Source organism: Cavia porcellus, unplaced genomic scaffold (genome assembly GCF_034190915.1).
Source record: "Cavia porcellus strain 051 isolate PalLab524CR breed Dunkin Hartley unplaced genomic scaffold, mCavPor4.1 scaffold_16, whole genome shotgun sequence".
Lineage (NCBI taxonomy): Eukaryota > Metazoa > Chordata > Mammalia > Rodentia > Caviidae > Cavia > Cavia porcellus.
In genome coordinates, this window is record NW_026947499.1 from 49029516 (window position 1) to 49045620 (window position 16105).

At 37.9% G+C, this 16105-nt stretch overlaps 1 protein-coding gene across 2 annotated transcripts; it reads right to left on the reverse strand.

The window, feature by feature from the left end:
• Positions 1 to 948: 948 nt before the first annotated feature.
• On the reverse strand, positions 949 to 8455 carry Thumpd1 (THUMP domain containing 1). Of its 2 annotated transcripts, XM_003477798.5 has the most exons (5): positions 8135 to 8455; positions 6252 to 6423; positions 5199 to 5447; positions 3936 to 4367; positions 949 to 2155 (listed from the first exon to the last, which is right to left on the reverse strand). In XM_003477798.5, the coding sequence occupies exons 1-4, from the start codon at positions 8363 to 8365 to the stop codon at positions 3955 to 3957; spliced, it is 1065 nt and encodes a 354-aa protein (XP_003477846.1). In that variant the 5' UTR covers positions 8366 to 8455; the 3' UTR covers positions 949 to 2155; positions 3936 to 3954. The 2 variants fall into 2 exon arrangements, with proteins under 2 accessions (XP_003477846.1, XP_005007578.1); XM_005007521.4 differs by having other exon boundaries at positions 949 to 4367.
• Between the last annotated feature and the right edge of the window lie 7650 nt (positions 8456 to 16105).

Here is a 16105-nt window from a genome sequence, read left to right on the forward strand (position 1 = left end):
GTAGTGTTTAAAAATAGCAGGGGTAAAATGATTACTTAAAAGAAGGGTAGTATACAATGGATCTGTTTCATTTGTTTTGTCCTGAATAATGTAAGAAATATTCTAGAAGTGTGCAAGACAGAATTTTTTCTGCTCAACATCTTTATGATCCTATTAATATTCCATGGGAGCTTAGAATGAGTATAAATACTACAAGTCAAAGGCCAGTAAATGAATTTAATGAAATTAACTACTATATTGTTCCTTGTTTGGGAGTAAATCCTGTAAATATCAGAAAATTTGGATTATTTAGGTATATTCATTATTCAAGAACAATTAATTTTTATAATTTCCTTTTTAGGATCACATACATTACTTCTTTTGATACATACTTTAACATTTAAAAAAAATTTTTTTAAAGACAAGAGACTATGGTAGTTCACTGGCCTGGACTCACAGTGTACTCCACAAGTATTCCACATTGGCCTGGAATTCACGGTGATCTTCCTGCCTCAGCCTCTGAGTGCTGGATTAAAGGCATGTGCCACCATCCCCAGTCTGATATGTAAATATTTTTAATGATACACATACTATAAAGCAAGAGATCTACTAACAGGCAGAAAGAAAAAATATAGAACATTAATCTTTAGGGAACAACTTTATTTTGATTTTTCTGAAAATATCAGGAGCTATTAAAAAAAAAAAAAAGCTGAGCATCTGGCTGTACCAAAAGTAAAACACAAATAAAAATAACACTTGAAAATTGTTTCTAACCTTAAGAGAAAAGTGTTTTAAAACATGAAGTTTAACCCTTTTCTCTTTAGAGCAAAACAAGTTCATAAATCATAACACAAGTTGTTTAACTGCCATAATTTTAATTAAAACACTGAAAGAACAAAAGGTACCCAACTTCTACCTCTCATCATTTATAAATACTATGCTCAAATGTTAGTGAAAATAAACAGCTGATACACCCAAAATTAAATCTTTTAATGAGTAAATGCAGATTCTAACAAAGCATAGCGTCTATGTTGGGAACAATGGCTTGTGTCACACTCAGATCTTACCACATACAAATAAATACAAATGCCAAGAATAATAAAATCAAAATCTTCCTGTAGAGTAGCAGCTTCACAAAGCCAAAGAAATTCAGACAAATTATTCCCAGAGTCCCTTTGTCTTGCACTATCACAATAAAGTATCTGTCTTCCAGCATGTCTGAAGAAGGCACCAAAATCCTTCTTATCCTCCAAATGATACTAATACTCATCCTTTTGCTATGACTTCAACATCATTAAGAGTCAACATTTGGGGGCGGGGTACCACAGCAAACACCTGTAATTGCAGCTACTTGGGAGTCTGGAGCAGGAGGATCACAAGTTCAAGGCTGGCCAAGACAATTTAGTGAGTCTCAAACAATACAAAGTCAGGAATGTGGTTTAGCAGTACAAGGCTTGCCTAGTATATGCAAAGGTCTAAATTCATCTCCACAAAAAGAGTTAACTTTTAAAGATAATTCAAGGGGCTGGGGATTTAGCTCTGCGGGCATAAGCACTGCCTTACAGGCAGGTGGTCGTGAGTTTGATCCCTGGTACTGGAAAAAAGCAAAAAAAAAAATTCAAAAAAGATACTCAAGAAAGTACCAGCCCTAGGTATAATACCCAGGTCCTATGTATTCTCTGCCCCTCCCAAATCCTTCTAGCCTGGTTTACCAACCAGAGGCCTTCACCCAAAGTAGAAATGTTCATGTTCACAGGCATTAAGCTGACATAGCCACTTACACAGGAAGCCTTAATGTTTATACTGCTTCCTAATATAAACCTACCTCAAAAACTAATTTCTCAGCCTAATATTCATAATCTAAACAGTTTATTACTTCCCACCTTTCTCAATCAGGGAACCCCTGAGGGAACCCTCATAGTGAATGTGAGGATTAAGTTGAAACTGCAGAGAAATCCAGAATGTCAGACTAGAGTGAAGTTTTCTTTCAGAGAAAAATAGGAAATTCTACTTAATTTGGCTTTGCATTTCTTCCAGGTAGCCTTGAGATTTCTGAATTTTTCATTCTTGTTGTTTGTTTCTTTGTTGTTTTGAAACAGGGTGTTGCTAGGTAGTTCAGGTTGATCTTGAACTCAGTGATCCTCTGGTTGTATTCTCCATTTTCATGTGGAAGTTACTGCAGAAACATTTTAAGAGTTTTACTGTCAACCCTTAAAATGACTTTTTCAGAGTCAGTTTCCTTCTAAGATTCTTATCACTTTCAGAAAAAAAAAAAGGTTTTCCTCTAGAATCTTGTACAAACTTGTTCACTGATACAAGTTGAAAATGTCCATTAAACAGACTAGTTTCTGGAGTCCTTCTTTATTTTTAAAGTACTCAGAAAGACTCACTTAGTTTTCTTGCAAGTACCCTGACAATTCTCTCTCTATTCAAATATACGCTGAGGATGCTTCCTCTAAGAAGCCACTAGGTTTCTGTACAAAGTAGAAAGTTTATTGCTCTTTGCCCTGATTTTAATTTAGGGACATTTTAAAAAATGATGCAGCATAAATGGTATTTACTAAAGTTAACCACTTCTGTAGCATTTTTTTGAACTTGATTTCATCTCCAAGTTTCTGGTATCAGTATCTCAATGAAGAAAAAAAAAGCTGTATACTATAATGTCAACAACAGGATTTCTTTTCTTTTTTCTTTTGAAATGTGGCAAAACTGTTACATAGCCAACTACTAACGGTACACTAGAAGTATAGTTGACAGACATTTGGTTTTCAGATATGAAGACACATTAAATATATATTGGTCTTGGTTTTGTGAGACTCATAACATCAGAAAACATTGTTTAATTTCACCATCATTTATAAATCTTACAAGTGTTACAGAATGACAAATATTTGTGAAATCTGTTGACATAGTACCCAAGATAAAAAGGCTGCGGTTTCCTAGTTATATAAAACATTTTAGTATATGACATAGCATTAGTAAGTCAACTTATTAAACTGAGAGTACAGTGACTTCAATTTCTTGTACTTGTCCAAGCATTTTAATGTTGGTATTAAATTTTCATCAACTATGTACCTTTTCCTTTGCTGGGATAACTTCTGCTACCAAATAATTTGCTTCTTATACCTTTTTGCTGAATGTAATCTCTTTAAACAAGTTTTTTTCTGTTTTGATATTCAAAAAGCTACTTAAGATAATCAACATCCTTGTCAAACAACTGTGGTTTAGTTAAAAGCCACAGACAATGCATAGCGAGAACAGGACAACTGATTATGAATACATGTAAAGCCTGTGAGAAGTAGCTTTCACTGCAAAGACAGAACTGCTTCGTATTTCTTGCTATAGTAGTACTGTATATAGGAGTAACTTAGAAGATTGTAATTCTTCATCACTAACCTCACCAAAAATGTCCATAGTTCTGCACCGACAATTGTAGCAATGGACAGCACATTTGTTCATCACAAACATTAATGAAACGCATAAACAGATATAACTACACAAGGAAAACAAAAAGTACAAAATCATCACAACAATGCATTTCCAGCCTACATGATGCATAATTTCGCAGTGTTTACAACCAAGTGGCAGGAGACAGCTGAGTTGTGGCACCTAAAATTCCATTCCTTCCTTAGAATGCAAATTTCCCTCTGATTTTCTACTTCTCAGAGCTTGTTCCCTCCTGTAAATCAGCTGGTACAGCACAAGGGGAGACTGAAGGTCCTCAGGGAGAAGCAACATCATCCTCCCACCGCCCTCCAGCCTGTGACAGCACGCAGGTCGACACACACTGCCATCAGGGCTGAAAGAGCTCCATGGAAAATGTTGACAGGGCTAAGGGATCACTGCTCACTGCTGTGAGAGCAGCAAGATGCAGCACACAAAGGTCAAGATACTTAAGTCACAATTTTATAAGGAACCCTATTACCATCTCTCAAAACTTGAGTTGAGAAACCCACCTCCAGTACAAAATGACTCCTATGAGAGATCATTTTCATTTGACTTGGATCCTTCTTGAATCTGAATGGATGGTTCAGCTTTAGTGCCTTCCTCAGTCTCCACCTGAGTCTCAGATCCTGGTTTTGCTTCTTCTAGTTTCTCCTCATTATTCTGTGGCACAACCTGTTGGTTATCTTCCCCTTCTTTTGGGTCATTTTGATTTAATTTGTTATCAGTTTCCAATCTTGCTTCTTTCCCATTTCTCAGCTTTGGGGAAGGCTGTGATGGATCGTTAGCAGTCTTCACCACCTCCTGAAGATTATATTTTCTGAACAACATGTAATCTTTCACAACACTCAGACAACAGACAGCTTTGATGATTTCAACTACCACCGTGTATTGTGGATTGGTGAGATCCACTTTGTTTTCTGAATTCAGACAGCCCACAATTCCTGTAAGCAAAAATAGGGAAACATTTAGGCTGAGGATACAGTAAGCTTGACACACACGGAAAAATTTTCATCCTTTGTTTCTGGGATTTATTAAAAACAGAATATATACTTGTTCATTCTTCTTTGTGGCCTTCAAAATTCCCAGAATCCTTTCAATAAACACATACAAATAAAATTCTAAGACATTTAAGAATACAGTTGGCCCTCAAAATCCACAGAGCCCTCACACAAGATTCAACCAATCTATTTTGAATCAAAATACGAGTTGAGTATTGAAAAAAAACTGTGTCTGTACTATACACATACCTTATTTTCTTACTAGTCCCTGAATTATATATAACAACTATTTAGTGTATTAGGTATTCTGTGTAATCTGGTGATGACTTAAAGTCTCTAAGAAAGACGACCATTGGTTATATGTAAATACTACTCCATTTTCTGATAGGAACCTGAGCAGTCACAGAAGTTGGTATAGTTAGGGGATCATGGAATTAAATCTGTCATAAGTACAAAAAGATGATGGTAGTTTCTTCCCCAAAGCTTGATTTGGAAAAAAGTTTACCAATCTCATATCTATCATGTTGAAACCTGTTAAGTTTAATATACTTCTTTACTGCAAAGTATAAACCTTAAATCTTAAAAAAGAAACCCTTTGGGGCTGGAGATTTATCTCAGCGGCATAAGCGCCTGCCTTGCAAGCAGACAGTTGTGAGTTCGATCCCTGGTACCGATAAAAACGAAAAAAAAGACCAAAAAAAAAATAAAAAAGAAACCCCTAAACACAAGTGTTTATCATTGCATACCTATATAAAATCACTAAGGGAAACATACCTGCCAATTCTTTGATAACTTCTTCTCTATTCATGTGACTGTTATTACGAGATTTGTACACAATCTGAAATGTCCCTTTGTTTGGTGCTTTAAACCAGGGTTCCAAAAATGTTTCTGCATATTTTTTCATATCCTCTAAGAAAGCTTTGCATGTGCCTGAGATGGGTAACATTCGCAAAATAACTCGAGTCTTCTTCTTCTTAGTTTTATACACATCCTGGAGAATGTGATGCACCAATTTCTCAGGTTCTAAAAAGAAAACAAACAAACAACAACAAAAATCACCGCAGAACAAGTTTTCTCAACTGATTTCTTCAGTGTTTACTTCGCATCTCATATTTTTGCTTTCATCATTATTACCGCTTTTGCTAAATATAATTGTTCAGTTCACAGACCCTAGAGTTAGTTTTTGTGATGTTCTGATTTATCTTTGCTGTTGCTTTCCTTTAGCAATAACAACTATTAAGAGTTAACAAGTAACACCACGCACTTTTTTTTTTTCTACAAGACAATCTACGATTCATTTAAAAGATTTAATGAATCCAGATATACAGTAGCCTAATCAGATAGTGGGAAGTATCCTAGAACCATATTATGAAATAGTGACTTTCAGGCTTCATTCTACCTGAACATAAATCAGTTTGGTGATGCTTTTTGCAGCATTTATAAGTTAGATGAGTACTTTTTTAAAAAGTGAGAACATCTGATCTCCAGCTTCTTAAAAAATTGAAAGATCTGGTTCTGTATTCCCAATGGCAGCTATTGGCTGGAGCTGAGTAGCAGCTGCTCCTCTCTGATAGGACATGCACTCTCATTCTGTCTAAAGTTACAAAGAAAGCACAAAGCCAGATTTCACTCCTGAACCAATGCATGTGCACTATCCCCATTCCATACCTGCAAGTGCCTACTGCTTGCTAATACAGTGTAGAGGGGATGCAATCCAGTGATTAACAGAGCCATGAAGCCATTTTGTAGGCAGTGTTCTCTGAGAAAGGAGATGTCTGGATATTACAGTTATGTTAAGGGATATTAGTCATACACACACACACACACCTATCCCAAGTGTCCTGATGAAGACTACATTATTTGCTCCACTCTCTATTGACTGGAATCTTCTTAGCCTCTTCTCTGTAGAAGCCTTAATGTCATCAACCTCCTTCTTCAAGGCAGCCTCCATATCATCTTCTCCCTCACTTCCAGAGAGCTGCTGATCCTTGTCTGTGAACTGTTTATATAAAACCAATAAACAGAAATGATACAACAGCTTGTGTTTAAACACTATAATTAAATACTTATGTGAAACCCCCAGTGGCAGTTGACTCAGTGTTGACAATAAAGTTTTTATTAAGAGATTGAGACAACATCCCCTTCAAAATGTGGAGGAAAAGGCTTTCTCAGGCTGTGGGTACACATCATGTGAAAATGTTTTCAGAAGCATCTTGATAGAAGGAAGCAAGAGTGAAACGTGCTCACGAGATGAAAGTCAAGGCACACTCCCAACACCACTAACAGACATCTTTGTGCCTCACATGACACTCTCCTTTTGTGAGATGAGTACAGAATTAAAAACCCTTACTCCTGCCCTACTGAACAGGACATAAAGTTCAGGAACTTGCTCAAGGTGATACAATAGTGACATATACATACTCATGTTTATAGCAGCACAACTTATAATAGCTAAATTTTGGAGACAGCCAATATGCCCATCAACAGACGAATGAATAAAGAAAATGTGGTATTGTACGTACAATGGAGTACTACTCTGCCATAAAGGATAAACTTGAGTCGTTTGAAGGACAATGAGTGCATCTCGAAACCATAATCTGAAGCGAAATAAACCAGACAGAGAAGTTTGAATATCACGTTGTTTCTCTTGTGTGAGAATTTAAAGAGTAAAAAAGGAACATATGAAGGCTAGGTAGTGCAAAGTAGAAAGAGCATGTTCAAATGAGAAGAGGAAGGAGTGGGGGAGAAAGAAAAATGGAAGCAAAGTTTTTGTAAATGGGGAAGGGGAAAAGAGTTAACTATAAGATATATTATGTACAAGTAGAAATTCCATATGAATGTGATCAATATTTATGACACGTGTACTAAAAATATAAAGTTAAAAAAATTCAGAACTTGCTTAAGTTACCTGCGTAGATGGTTTACCATCTGTTGCACAGTTGTCTAACCTACTAAAGGGGTTCCTAATCAAGTACTAATAATAATTGTACATTTAAAGAATCTTTACTATACCTTATGTACTTTTAAAAAAATCTCTTAGCAGAATAAACTTGCTCATGCCCAACTCCAAGAGGCAGTTAAGTGATGGGACCCTCTGCACCATCTTTCACTGAATTCCTTTTAATATATATGTGTGTAACCAGTCCAGACTCTAAACCAGTAAACCACGACAGGACAATGAGATTTTAGGCAGTAATGGTACAAAAGCTTTAAAATTTTTTTGTGTTTTTTTGAGACAGGGTCTCACTATGCAATTCAGGTGGGCTTCGAACTCCTTTGTGGCCTACACTGGTCTCGAACTCAAGATTCTCCTGCCTTAGCCTCCCTAGTGTTGGGATTACAGGCGTGCACCATCATGCCTGGCGCAAAGCTTTTATTTTTTAAAAAGCATTTTTACTTTAAATTAGTAAATGACTACTTAAGAGATATTATGAGTAGTAACTACAGCCAGCTTCACTAGGTTGTCGCGAGAAGCGCTCCTCTTGGCCCGCAAGAAGCATCAATAAATGGGTCAGCGCGTAAGGACCAGACCTTCAGGGGTATCACAGACTTCCACCCTTGAGAAAGCAAGAGACAAGGCCGGCGGGGGTGGGGTTGGAAGGCAGCCGAGGCCACGCCCCCGCCGCGCGCACGCGCAAAAAACCACTAGGGCTGCCAGCGCGCCTCCTCTCAAAGGCCTTCAGGCCGGCTCTGCAACACTGGCACAATACCTTTTCGGGCCCGTACAGATTATCGCCGTATTCGTTGAGCAGGCTGTAGGCCTCCTCCACGCATTTGCGTTCGTTCATATTACAGGTGATGAGGATTCCCTGCAGTCCAGGTTCCAGCTGCCGCGGCCCGCCCGCATCACAGCGCCGAGCCCGCTTGGCCTGCACGTACTGAGCCTTGCCTTTGCGCTTCCCACCCCCAGGCTGAGGAGGCTGCTGGGCCGGGGCCGCCATTGCGCCTGACAGCCGAGCCAAAGGAGACAAGCGTTTCTCCACGTTTTTTCGGGTTTCCACTCGGGCGGCGCGTGATGATGACGTCAGAGGTGCGTGGTACCTCCCTACCCAGTCCTCAAGCCTCTTTGCGTACTGCACTGGGTCCTAGAGCCGTCCGCTGTTCGTGGCAGAACAGTGGCAGAACGGTGTCAGGAAGCCACATTTTTCCAAGAGGAAAAAAAAATGTTGGCCCACTATAGGAAGGACCATTTGATACCTTGTGGAGCGCATGAAGATGCTCTCTTTTATTCTCATCCATTTGTTCATGTATTTATAAGGGTTTACCAGCCTGCAAAGGAGAAACTGTCTCTCTAGACTGTGTCTTCCTAACCTGCAAGGTTGCTGCCACTTAAACCTTTCATGTATTTTTGGTACAAGATCCATCCTAACCCTGAACACAAATAGAAGACAATCACATATCCCTCCTGTCCTGAACTTGCACTGTACCCAGGATTCCCTGCCTTATTCTTTTCCTACCCAACAGCTTCAGGAAATAGATGCCTGAATCCTGCAATTCCTTGCAGGCTGGTAAATCCTTCTAAATGTACATGAAACAGGTGGATCAGAATAAAAAGAGAGCATCTTCATCTGCTCCACAAGGCACCAAGGCAAATTTTTCCTACAATGCCAACTTTTTAAAAACTTAATTCCTAATAACCTTCTGCCTCCAGAGTTGATATCTTATGTGATTACAAGCCGAAATCCACAGTCAGGCTAGGTTCAAATAGGCTTTTCCCTGCCCTGGCTATGAGACTAAACGAGTTACCCAAGCAAAGTTTTAGTTCTTCATTACAGAAAAATATTAATGGAGATAATAATATATACATCATGAGTGAATAGGAAAATTCAGTGAGCTCAAACATGACAAGAGCTTAGGTCATATTTACTATTTGGTCCATGTGAACTTAAAAATAGCTGTTCTGGAGCTCAGCTGTTCTGACTCAACAGAAGTCTATTTTTGGAGAGTACCAGTATCACCCTCAATCTAAACCCTAAGGTCATTATCTGTCTCCCTTTATTTCAATGGTTCTTCTATATGTATGACTCATTGAAGGCTAAGTTTAATTACTTTTAGGAATGATGCAATGAGAGAAATAAATTTTAAAAATCAAATAGTGTAAAAGAAAATAAGATAAAATATGTAATACCTGATGTGAGACAACTCTTTGTCTCACATCTGATAGAATGACTTCCCAAATCTTTCAGGGGCTATGTAATGTAACTGACAGCATTTGTCACATTTATACTTTCATCACACCCATAACGTTTGTAAAAGTAACTCAGTCAACAGCCTGATCTCTCAGGCTGTGGTCTAACTTTGAACCCATGTGGACTTGGTTCTCTTCCTAGAGAACAGAGGCTGTCACACTTGTCCTGGCCATTCTGCGTCTACATGCATTCTACTCCACCCTACTGGTTGTCCTGAAATTGTCATCCAGGTGTCTTAAAGTTATTTCATCCCAGCATTTCTGGAGTTTCAGTTTTGACAAGTAGGTTTCTCTAAAGCCAATATGCCATTTTGTGAGTCTAGGTTCTTGAAGGCAAAAGTGAATGAATTTTTTCTATTTCTATTTCTATTTTGAATTTTTTCTATTTGAAAGAGAAAAAAGAAAAAAATCAAGAAACAAACCAAAACAACAACAACTAAAGCAAAATGACAGCAATAAAAACAATAGCTATATAGGTTTTCAAAACAAGATGATAAGAATTTAACAATGGTTTTTACATTGCATATTGTTATCTTCAAAATAGTTGCTCAGGGAGGTCCTCCAGATGTAGTTAGCTCTTTATAGTTAGCCAAAGGGAAAAAATAGTTGCTCAGTTTACCAGACATGGGAATAAAACAAAACAGTAAAACGGAACAAAACACTGAATTGCTTTCTTTCTTTCTTTCTTTCTTTCTTTCGGTACTAGGGATCAAACTCACAACCTCGTCCTTGTCAGGCAGGCACTTATGCCACTGAACTAAATCCCTGGCCAGAACATTGGATTTCAAAAACCAGACAAAAAAAATCCCCCACACTTGCTATAATGCATATTGCTATCCTCCAAATAGATACACAGACTACCAACTTTTGGCCTGCAATGTCAATCAAACAATTCAAGCATTATTTTTTTTTTGCTCCAGTTGCTATTATCTCAGTCTGACTTCCTCCAAATCAGCCCATTGCTTACCGGGGTGGTGGTGGTGGCAGTTGCTCTTCTTGTCTCCCAGCCCACGTGCCAGCTGGCTCATGGGAAAGCATGGTTTTCCATTTTATACTCTATATAGGCATGAGTCTTTTTCCTCAAAACCTTTTGTTTTCTTGTGTTTTGTAGGTAGTTTCTACTTTTTTGAGATTTGGTTGAATAACTTGTTTATACACTGTTGCTTACTCCTACTTCTTTGAGTACCGCTAGATCACCCTCCTTCTTCTACTTCAGTCAGTGCTCCAAAGAAGGAATCTCCAATGGTGGGACCTCAAACAGTTTGCTAATTTAGAGAGATATACTTCCACTTACAATTCAAGTTATACTATGGACTATATACTCCCTCAATACATAACATCAGTCCTAGGTAAACACTAATTTAACAGTCATAAATATCAGAGTATATAATATATGCTGTGTTTAAGAGTCCATGTTGACTGGAATTTAAACACTTTTCTGGCACAGATGAAGCCTATATAAGAATGATTTATGTGAGTATTCAGGTTGAATAATTCATACTTAAAATAAAAACTGGAGGAAAACCAATGAATCCAGCACAGTGTTCAATGTATAGATGAACAGAAAGACAAATTGATTAAGGACATACTTGAGCCTGACAATCCTAGGTTTAAATCCTGAGTTCATCATTTTACTAGGTCTCGTGATGTCGCGTAAGTTAACAATTCTAATCCTCATCTGTAAAATAGTAACAGCCATGTATATACCTTATAAATCATTTTGAATATTGAATAAAATAATTCATGTCATCCAGATGTGCTATTACATCTGTACTTTGGTTGGCTGAGGTAGGAGGACTGTAAGTTTTAGCCCAGCCTGGACAACTTAGTGAACTTTGTCTCAAAATTAACACTGTAAAAGGATCTGAGAGTGAAGCTCGGTGTGAAAGCTCTGGGTTCAGTTTCCAGTGCTGCAAAAAATCATGTTAATCATCCATACAAATATTCAATAAATGTTATCTGCTGTTGTTGTAGATATTAATAATTACAAGATTTGGTAAGTATGATTTTTATTTTAAAAAGTTGAGGTTAAGACTCAAGGTTTCTATGTTGGTCAATTTTTTTGATGTATCTAGCCACTCCTGTTTTTTAGTGTTTGTTGGGAGCCACTGAGGTTGGAAACTGACCACCCCTGCATGGTTGCTGCCTGGCCTGGACATAATTGTACCAAAAATAAACCTGGGGTAAGTTATGTGAAGAAGTTGCTACACAACACTAAGGCCCTAGACAATACAGGCAATGGGTTGCTACAGAGCAGGGTCGAAATTGACATGGACCTTCAGAGTATATAAACAAACATGCCCTTTGAAGGCAATAAGATTCACTAAGATGCCCATTCTGGTTTGACTATTGTCTCCTTTGGAAGTCCTGTAATGTTTACAATGCTTAAGTTTTATTGGTCTTGTTCTCTACTGTTTTGTTCAACTTTATAATATCTAATGAGATAGATAATTCTTTTTAAGGAAACAAAAGACATTGTTGATAACCATTGTTGATAACCTTGTACTCTGTTTTACATCATGTGCTATGTCTATCCTTGGTTTTGACTGACAGCTCTGTTTTGCCATATTTGACTTTATTCTCTCCCCCCCAAAAACGTAATAAGAACTAAGGAGTAATAAAACCCAAAATGTGTAAATTTTGTTGTAAAAAAGAGAGGGAAAAAAAGAGCTCTAAAGGATACAACAGCAAGTGTGTTTAGGGGTGTTAAATAGCTGACCATATTAATGTTTTTGGTTGGATCATTGAACACAACTGTTTGCAGTCTCACTGTTTGAATGTCCACTTTGTATGCTTTGATACTGTGATTTGAGCAACTATCTCTAAAATGATAATATGTAATCTATTAACTGGTGATTTCTTACTGTTTTTTTTTTTTGTAGTTCTGTATTACTTGTACCCTTACACCGCTTTGTTTTGTTTTGTGTTTTTCTCTTTTTCCTTTTAAATAAAATTTTAAAAAAAACATGCTACATTGATTGAACAGTTCCTTTCCTCCCATTAGGAGATAAGAGCTCTACCTGACTCCAGCTTTGTCTCTTTTTTCTCATCCTCTCATGGTCCTTCATCCCAAGAACCTCAAGGACCACATGGGTTATGGCAGCTATGGAGGAAATATCTTATTGTATATCAAAGTGTTAACATGGAAGGATCTACAAGATGTACTGTGAAATCAGGTAGCAGATCTAAGTGAGGTATGTGTAGTGATCTACATGTCAAGTGAACCAAATCATGTTTTAGTAATAAATGGATATGGGCACATATAATACATATGCACATATGTGTATGTATTATAATCCTATACCTACTTATAAATCATTAGACTTCAGTACCGAGGCCATAGCTCAGCAGGGGCCTCGCAAGTATGAGGTCCTGAGTTATATTCCTGGTACCAAAAGAAATTAGACATCTGTCTTTCCATAGTTCTCAATTAAATCTCTGTTATGGTTTGTGTTTGGATGTCCCCTCCAATGCCACATACAGTCATGGGAGCAGTCTTCTAGAAGTTTATGATTGATTCATAGTCCAATATAGGGATTATGGATGTGAGTGTTACATTCACCCTAGGGTGGATAGCCTACATATACTATAAAGGACAAAAAGAGGCTTCTTTGTGCAGTTCCTTTTTGCTGTTGTTGCTTTCTGTTTTCTCCAGCTGCCATGAACTATTGCCCTCTACCATGTGCCACCCTGTTTTAGAGCTGGCTGAGTATGGACGGAAACCTCCGCAAACTGTGAGCTTATTAAATAAACCTTTTTCTCTTTAATTTTGGGCATTGGGTATTTTGTCTCAGCAACAAAAGAAAAGTAATCAAGACAAGCCCCAAGTCAAAGATTTAGAAGTACTAAATCTTTGCCCTAGACAATTCTAAAGAGAACTGTCAACACACAGTAAGAAAAGCGAAGTTTACAAATAGGTAATTCAGCTGTTCCACTACTCAGTTCTCTAGTCACATCACTTTAGAAACCTGAGAATGGAAAAGAAGGGAGTGTTCTAACACTTTTTGCTGAGAGAGATACCAAAGGGATTCCTCATGAAAGTTACAGGTGGTTAAAAGAAGAGACTACCTTTAAATCTTGATTGATATCCCCCTAATATCATGTAGAAGACACCAGAGGAGAGGACTCTATCCCAATGTGTGACCATCTGTGCATCATAGACCTCTACCAGACACCTGGGGTTCAATAGGTAGACCCCACTGACAGAGGATTCAGTGTAGCAAGTTCCCTTAACCTAAACTCTTTCTCTTACCCTCCAAAGTAGAGGATCTAGATCTCAAAGGAAGGAATAGGAAAGGAAGAGACAGTCTCTTGACTATATTGCAGGTGTTGGAATTAGAGGAGCAAAAGAGTGGACAACCTTCCTGTGCTACTGTCTATCTCTAGGAGCACAAGCTAGGTCTGTGCTGGGGAGAAGGGAGGATGTGTAAAAGATACTGAATTTGAAATTAAAATGTTTGAATGGATGAACTTTTTCCTTGTTGTTTGTTGTTTTCTGAGACAGGGTCACACTATATGTTTCAGGCTGGTCTTCAGCTTACTATGTTGGCCTCAAACTTATGGTGATTCTTTTGCCTAAGCCTCCAGAGTGCTGGGATTACAGACACGCACCACTGTATGCACAAACTTGAGTGGACCAACTTCATAATTGAAAAATATATCAAAAGACAATAAAGAGATTGAAAAGGAATATTAGGAACAGCAAGGAAAATTAGAATTTGGAAAAAAATTAAGTTTTGAGTTAAAACTTGTTTGAAAAACTAGCTCTTCAGCCCTTTTAATTTCTTATTTTGAGACAAAATCTTGCTAAGTCACTACTAAATTGCCCAAGCTAGGCTTTAGTTTGTGGGCTTATAGACATGCTGGATCAGTCTTTTATTTTGATAAATGTCTTGACATGTAGATCAGGCAGGCTTTTCTATCCCTCGACACAGCTTTGTAAGTGACTGGAATTAGAGAAATGTGCTACCATACTGGGTAATATTTCTCACTGTATCCTGAATCCATAGCTAGGCTATTTGTGTGTGTGTGTGTGTGTGTGTGTGTGTGTGTGTGTGTGTGTGGCTAATTTCTTAAACTCCTAGAAGTGAGGCTATTGAAATGAATGTAGGGGTCACACATGTTCTTATAGGACTAAATTTATGAACTTCTCTACAAATGTCTCTCAATCTGTCCCCTTCCTCCTCCTCCTTCCTTTTCCATCTCCCCCTCCTCCCTCTTTCCTCTTGCAACCCAGCTACAGCTCTAGATGTTGGGAGGTGGGGGTGGTGGATGGTGTAAAGATGAGAAAATAAAGAAAACAGAAGAAAGTTGAGGTCAAGTAAAACCCTCTTTCCTGACAGGAAAGAAGGAACTGCTCAGCCACTGTAGCAGGTTTATTTATACACTCAGAGGAAGACATCACTTTCAACCCTGCTTCTTAGCAACTTACTTGCCTGGATAGCCTGGGCCCCCTGCCTTCTTGGAGCTGAAAGAGCTTGTTTACATGGTTTATGGGAACTCTCTGTTTTCAGACCTGGCCTTGTTTTAGCCTCACACAATTGATCAATCTCCAGCTTCCAGAGCTCCATACTACCTCCTCTTTTTACTGTTGGCTGATAGATTTCAGAGGGCTCTTACAAGCCTAGAGTGGAGAGGAGCCTCTGAATATAGAGATCCTGACACTACTTGGAAGAAAGCCCAGCAAGCAGGAATGTGTGAGCTTTAGATTTGTAAGTTTCTGCAGCCTAGTCTGGCACATTTTGGCCAATACACTGGCAATCTAGAATTTGTTTAAAATGTCTTCACTGTTTTTATTAGAACTTTATTTTCCATAGAGATTATGAACATCATCATTCAGATAAATTAACAGAGTAGGAGGCATTATAATGTGGCAGAGAGTTTTGCAATCAGTTCTTAGTAGAAAGTCCAGTTCTGTTACTTTCTTGATAGAATCAATGGGGAATCCTGGTACAGTGACCACATTTCTGTTTTCGTGCCAGAACACCAGGAAATACTTTTTACTTCCTCTTTATGAAATGTACATGAAATAGAATTCAAGGTTCTTCTTTCATGTAACTTAAAACATGATTGACACAGTTCTAGAAACTTTTTTTTTTATATTTAAAGGAGATTTTTGAAGTTTTTTTTGCCATTTAAATTGTTTGGGGGAAACACTTTAAATGATTTTACATTAGGAAAATATTTATTTGACCTTGGCTAGTGCTGGTATGATATAAATGGAGGAGAGATCAAAAGAATATTGTTTCCCTTTTTGATTTAATTAGGATAATTCCATAAAATACGGTTCAAGCTCTCTGCAAATGATAGAAAATCTTGGTGGGGGCTCAAAGGTCTGATATTATCCCTCTATTTATCTGAACTAGAATTGTGGGAGCTATGATATCTTAGGAAGAATGGGAATGGAAAGATGGGGCCTCATAACACATCAGTTATGTCCCCTTGCCTTTGTCTTCACTTCCCTTCCTTTGGTGATTCTTTGGAGTAGTCAAAA

What these genes read in the sequence shown, in the direction of transcription:
- Thumpd1 (XM_003477798.5), bottom strand. Translation starts at nt 8,365, where the DNA reads ATGGCGGCCCCGGCCCAGCAGCCTCCTCAGCCTGGGGGTGGGAAGCGC. An exon ending in ATCTGTACGGGCCCGAAAAG is followed by an intron (nt 6,424 to 8,134) that starts GTATTGTGCCAG and finishes TTATATAAACAG; the next exon opens with TTCACAGACAAGGATCAGCA. An exon ending in AGTTATCAAAGAATTGGCAG is followed by an intron (nt 4,368 to 5,198) that starts GTATGTTTCCCT and finishes TTTTGCTTACAG; the next exon opens with GAATTGTGGGCTGTCTGAAT.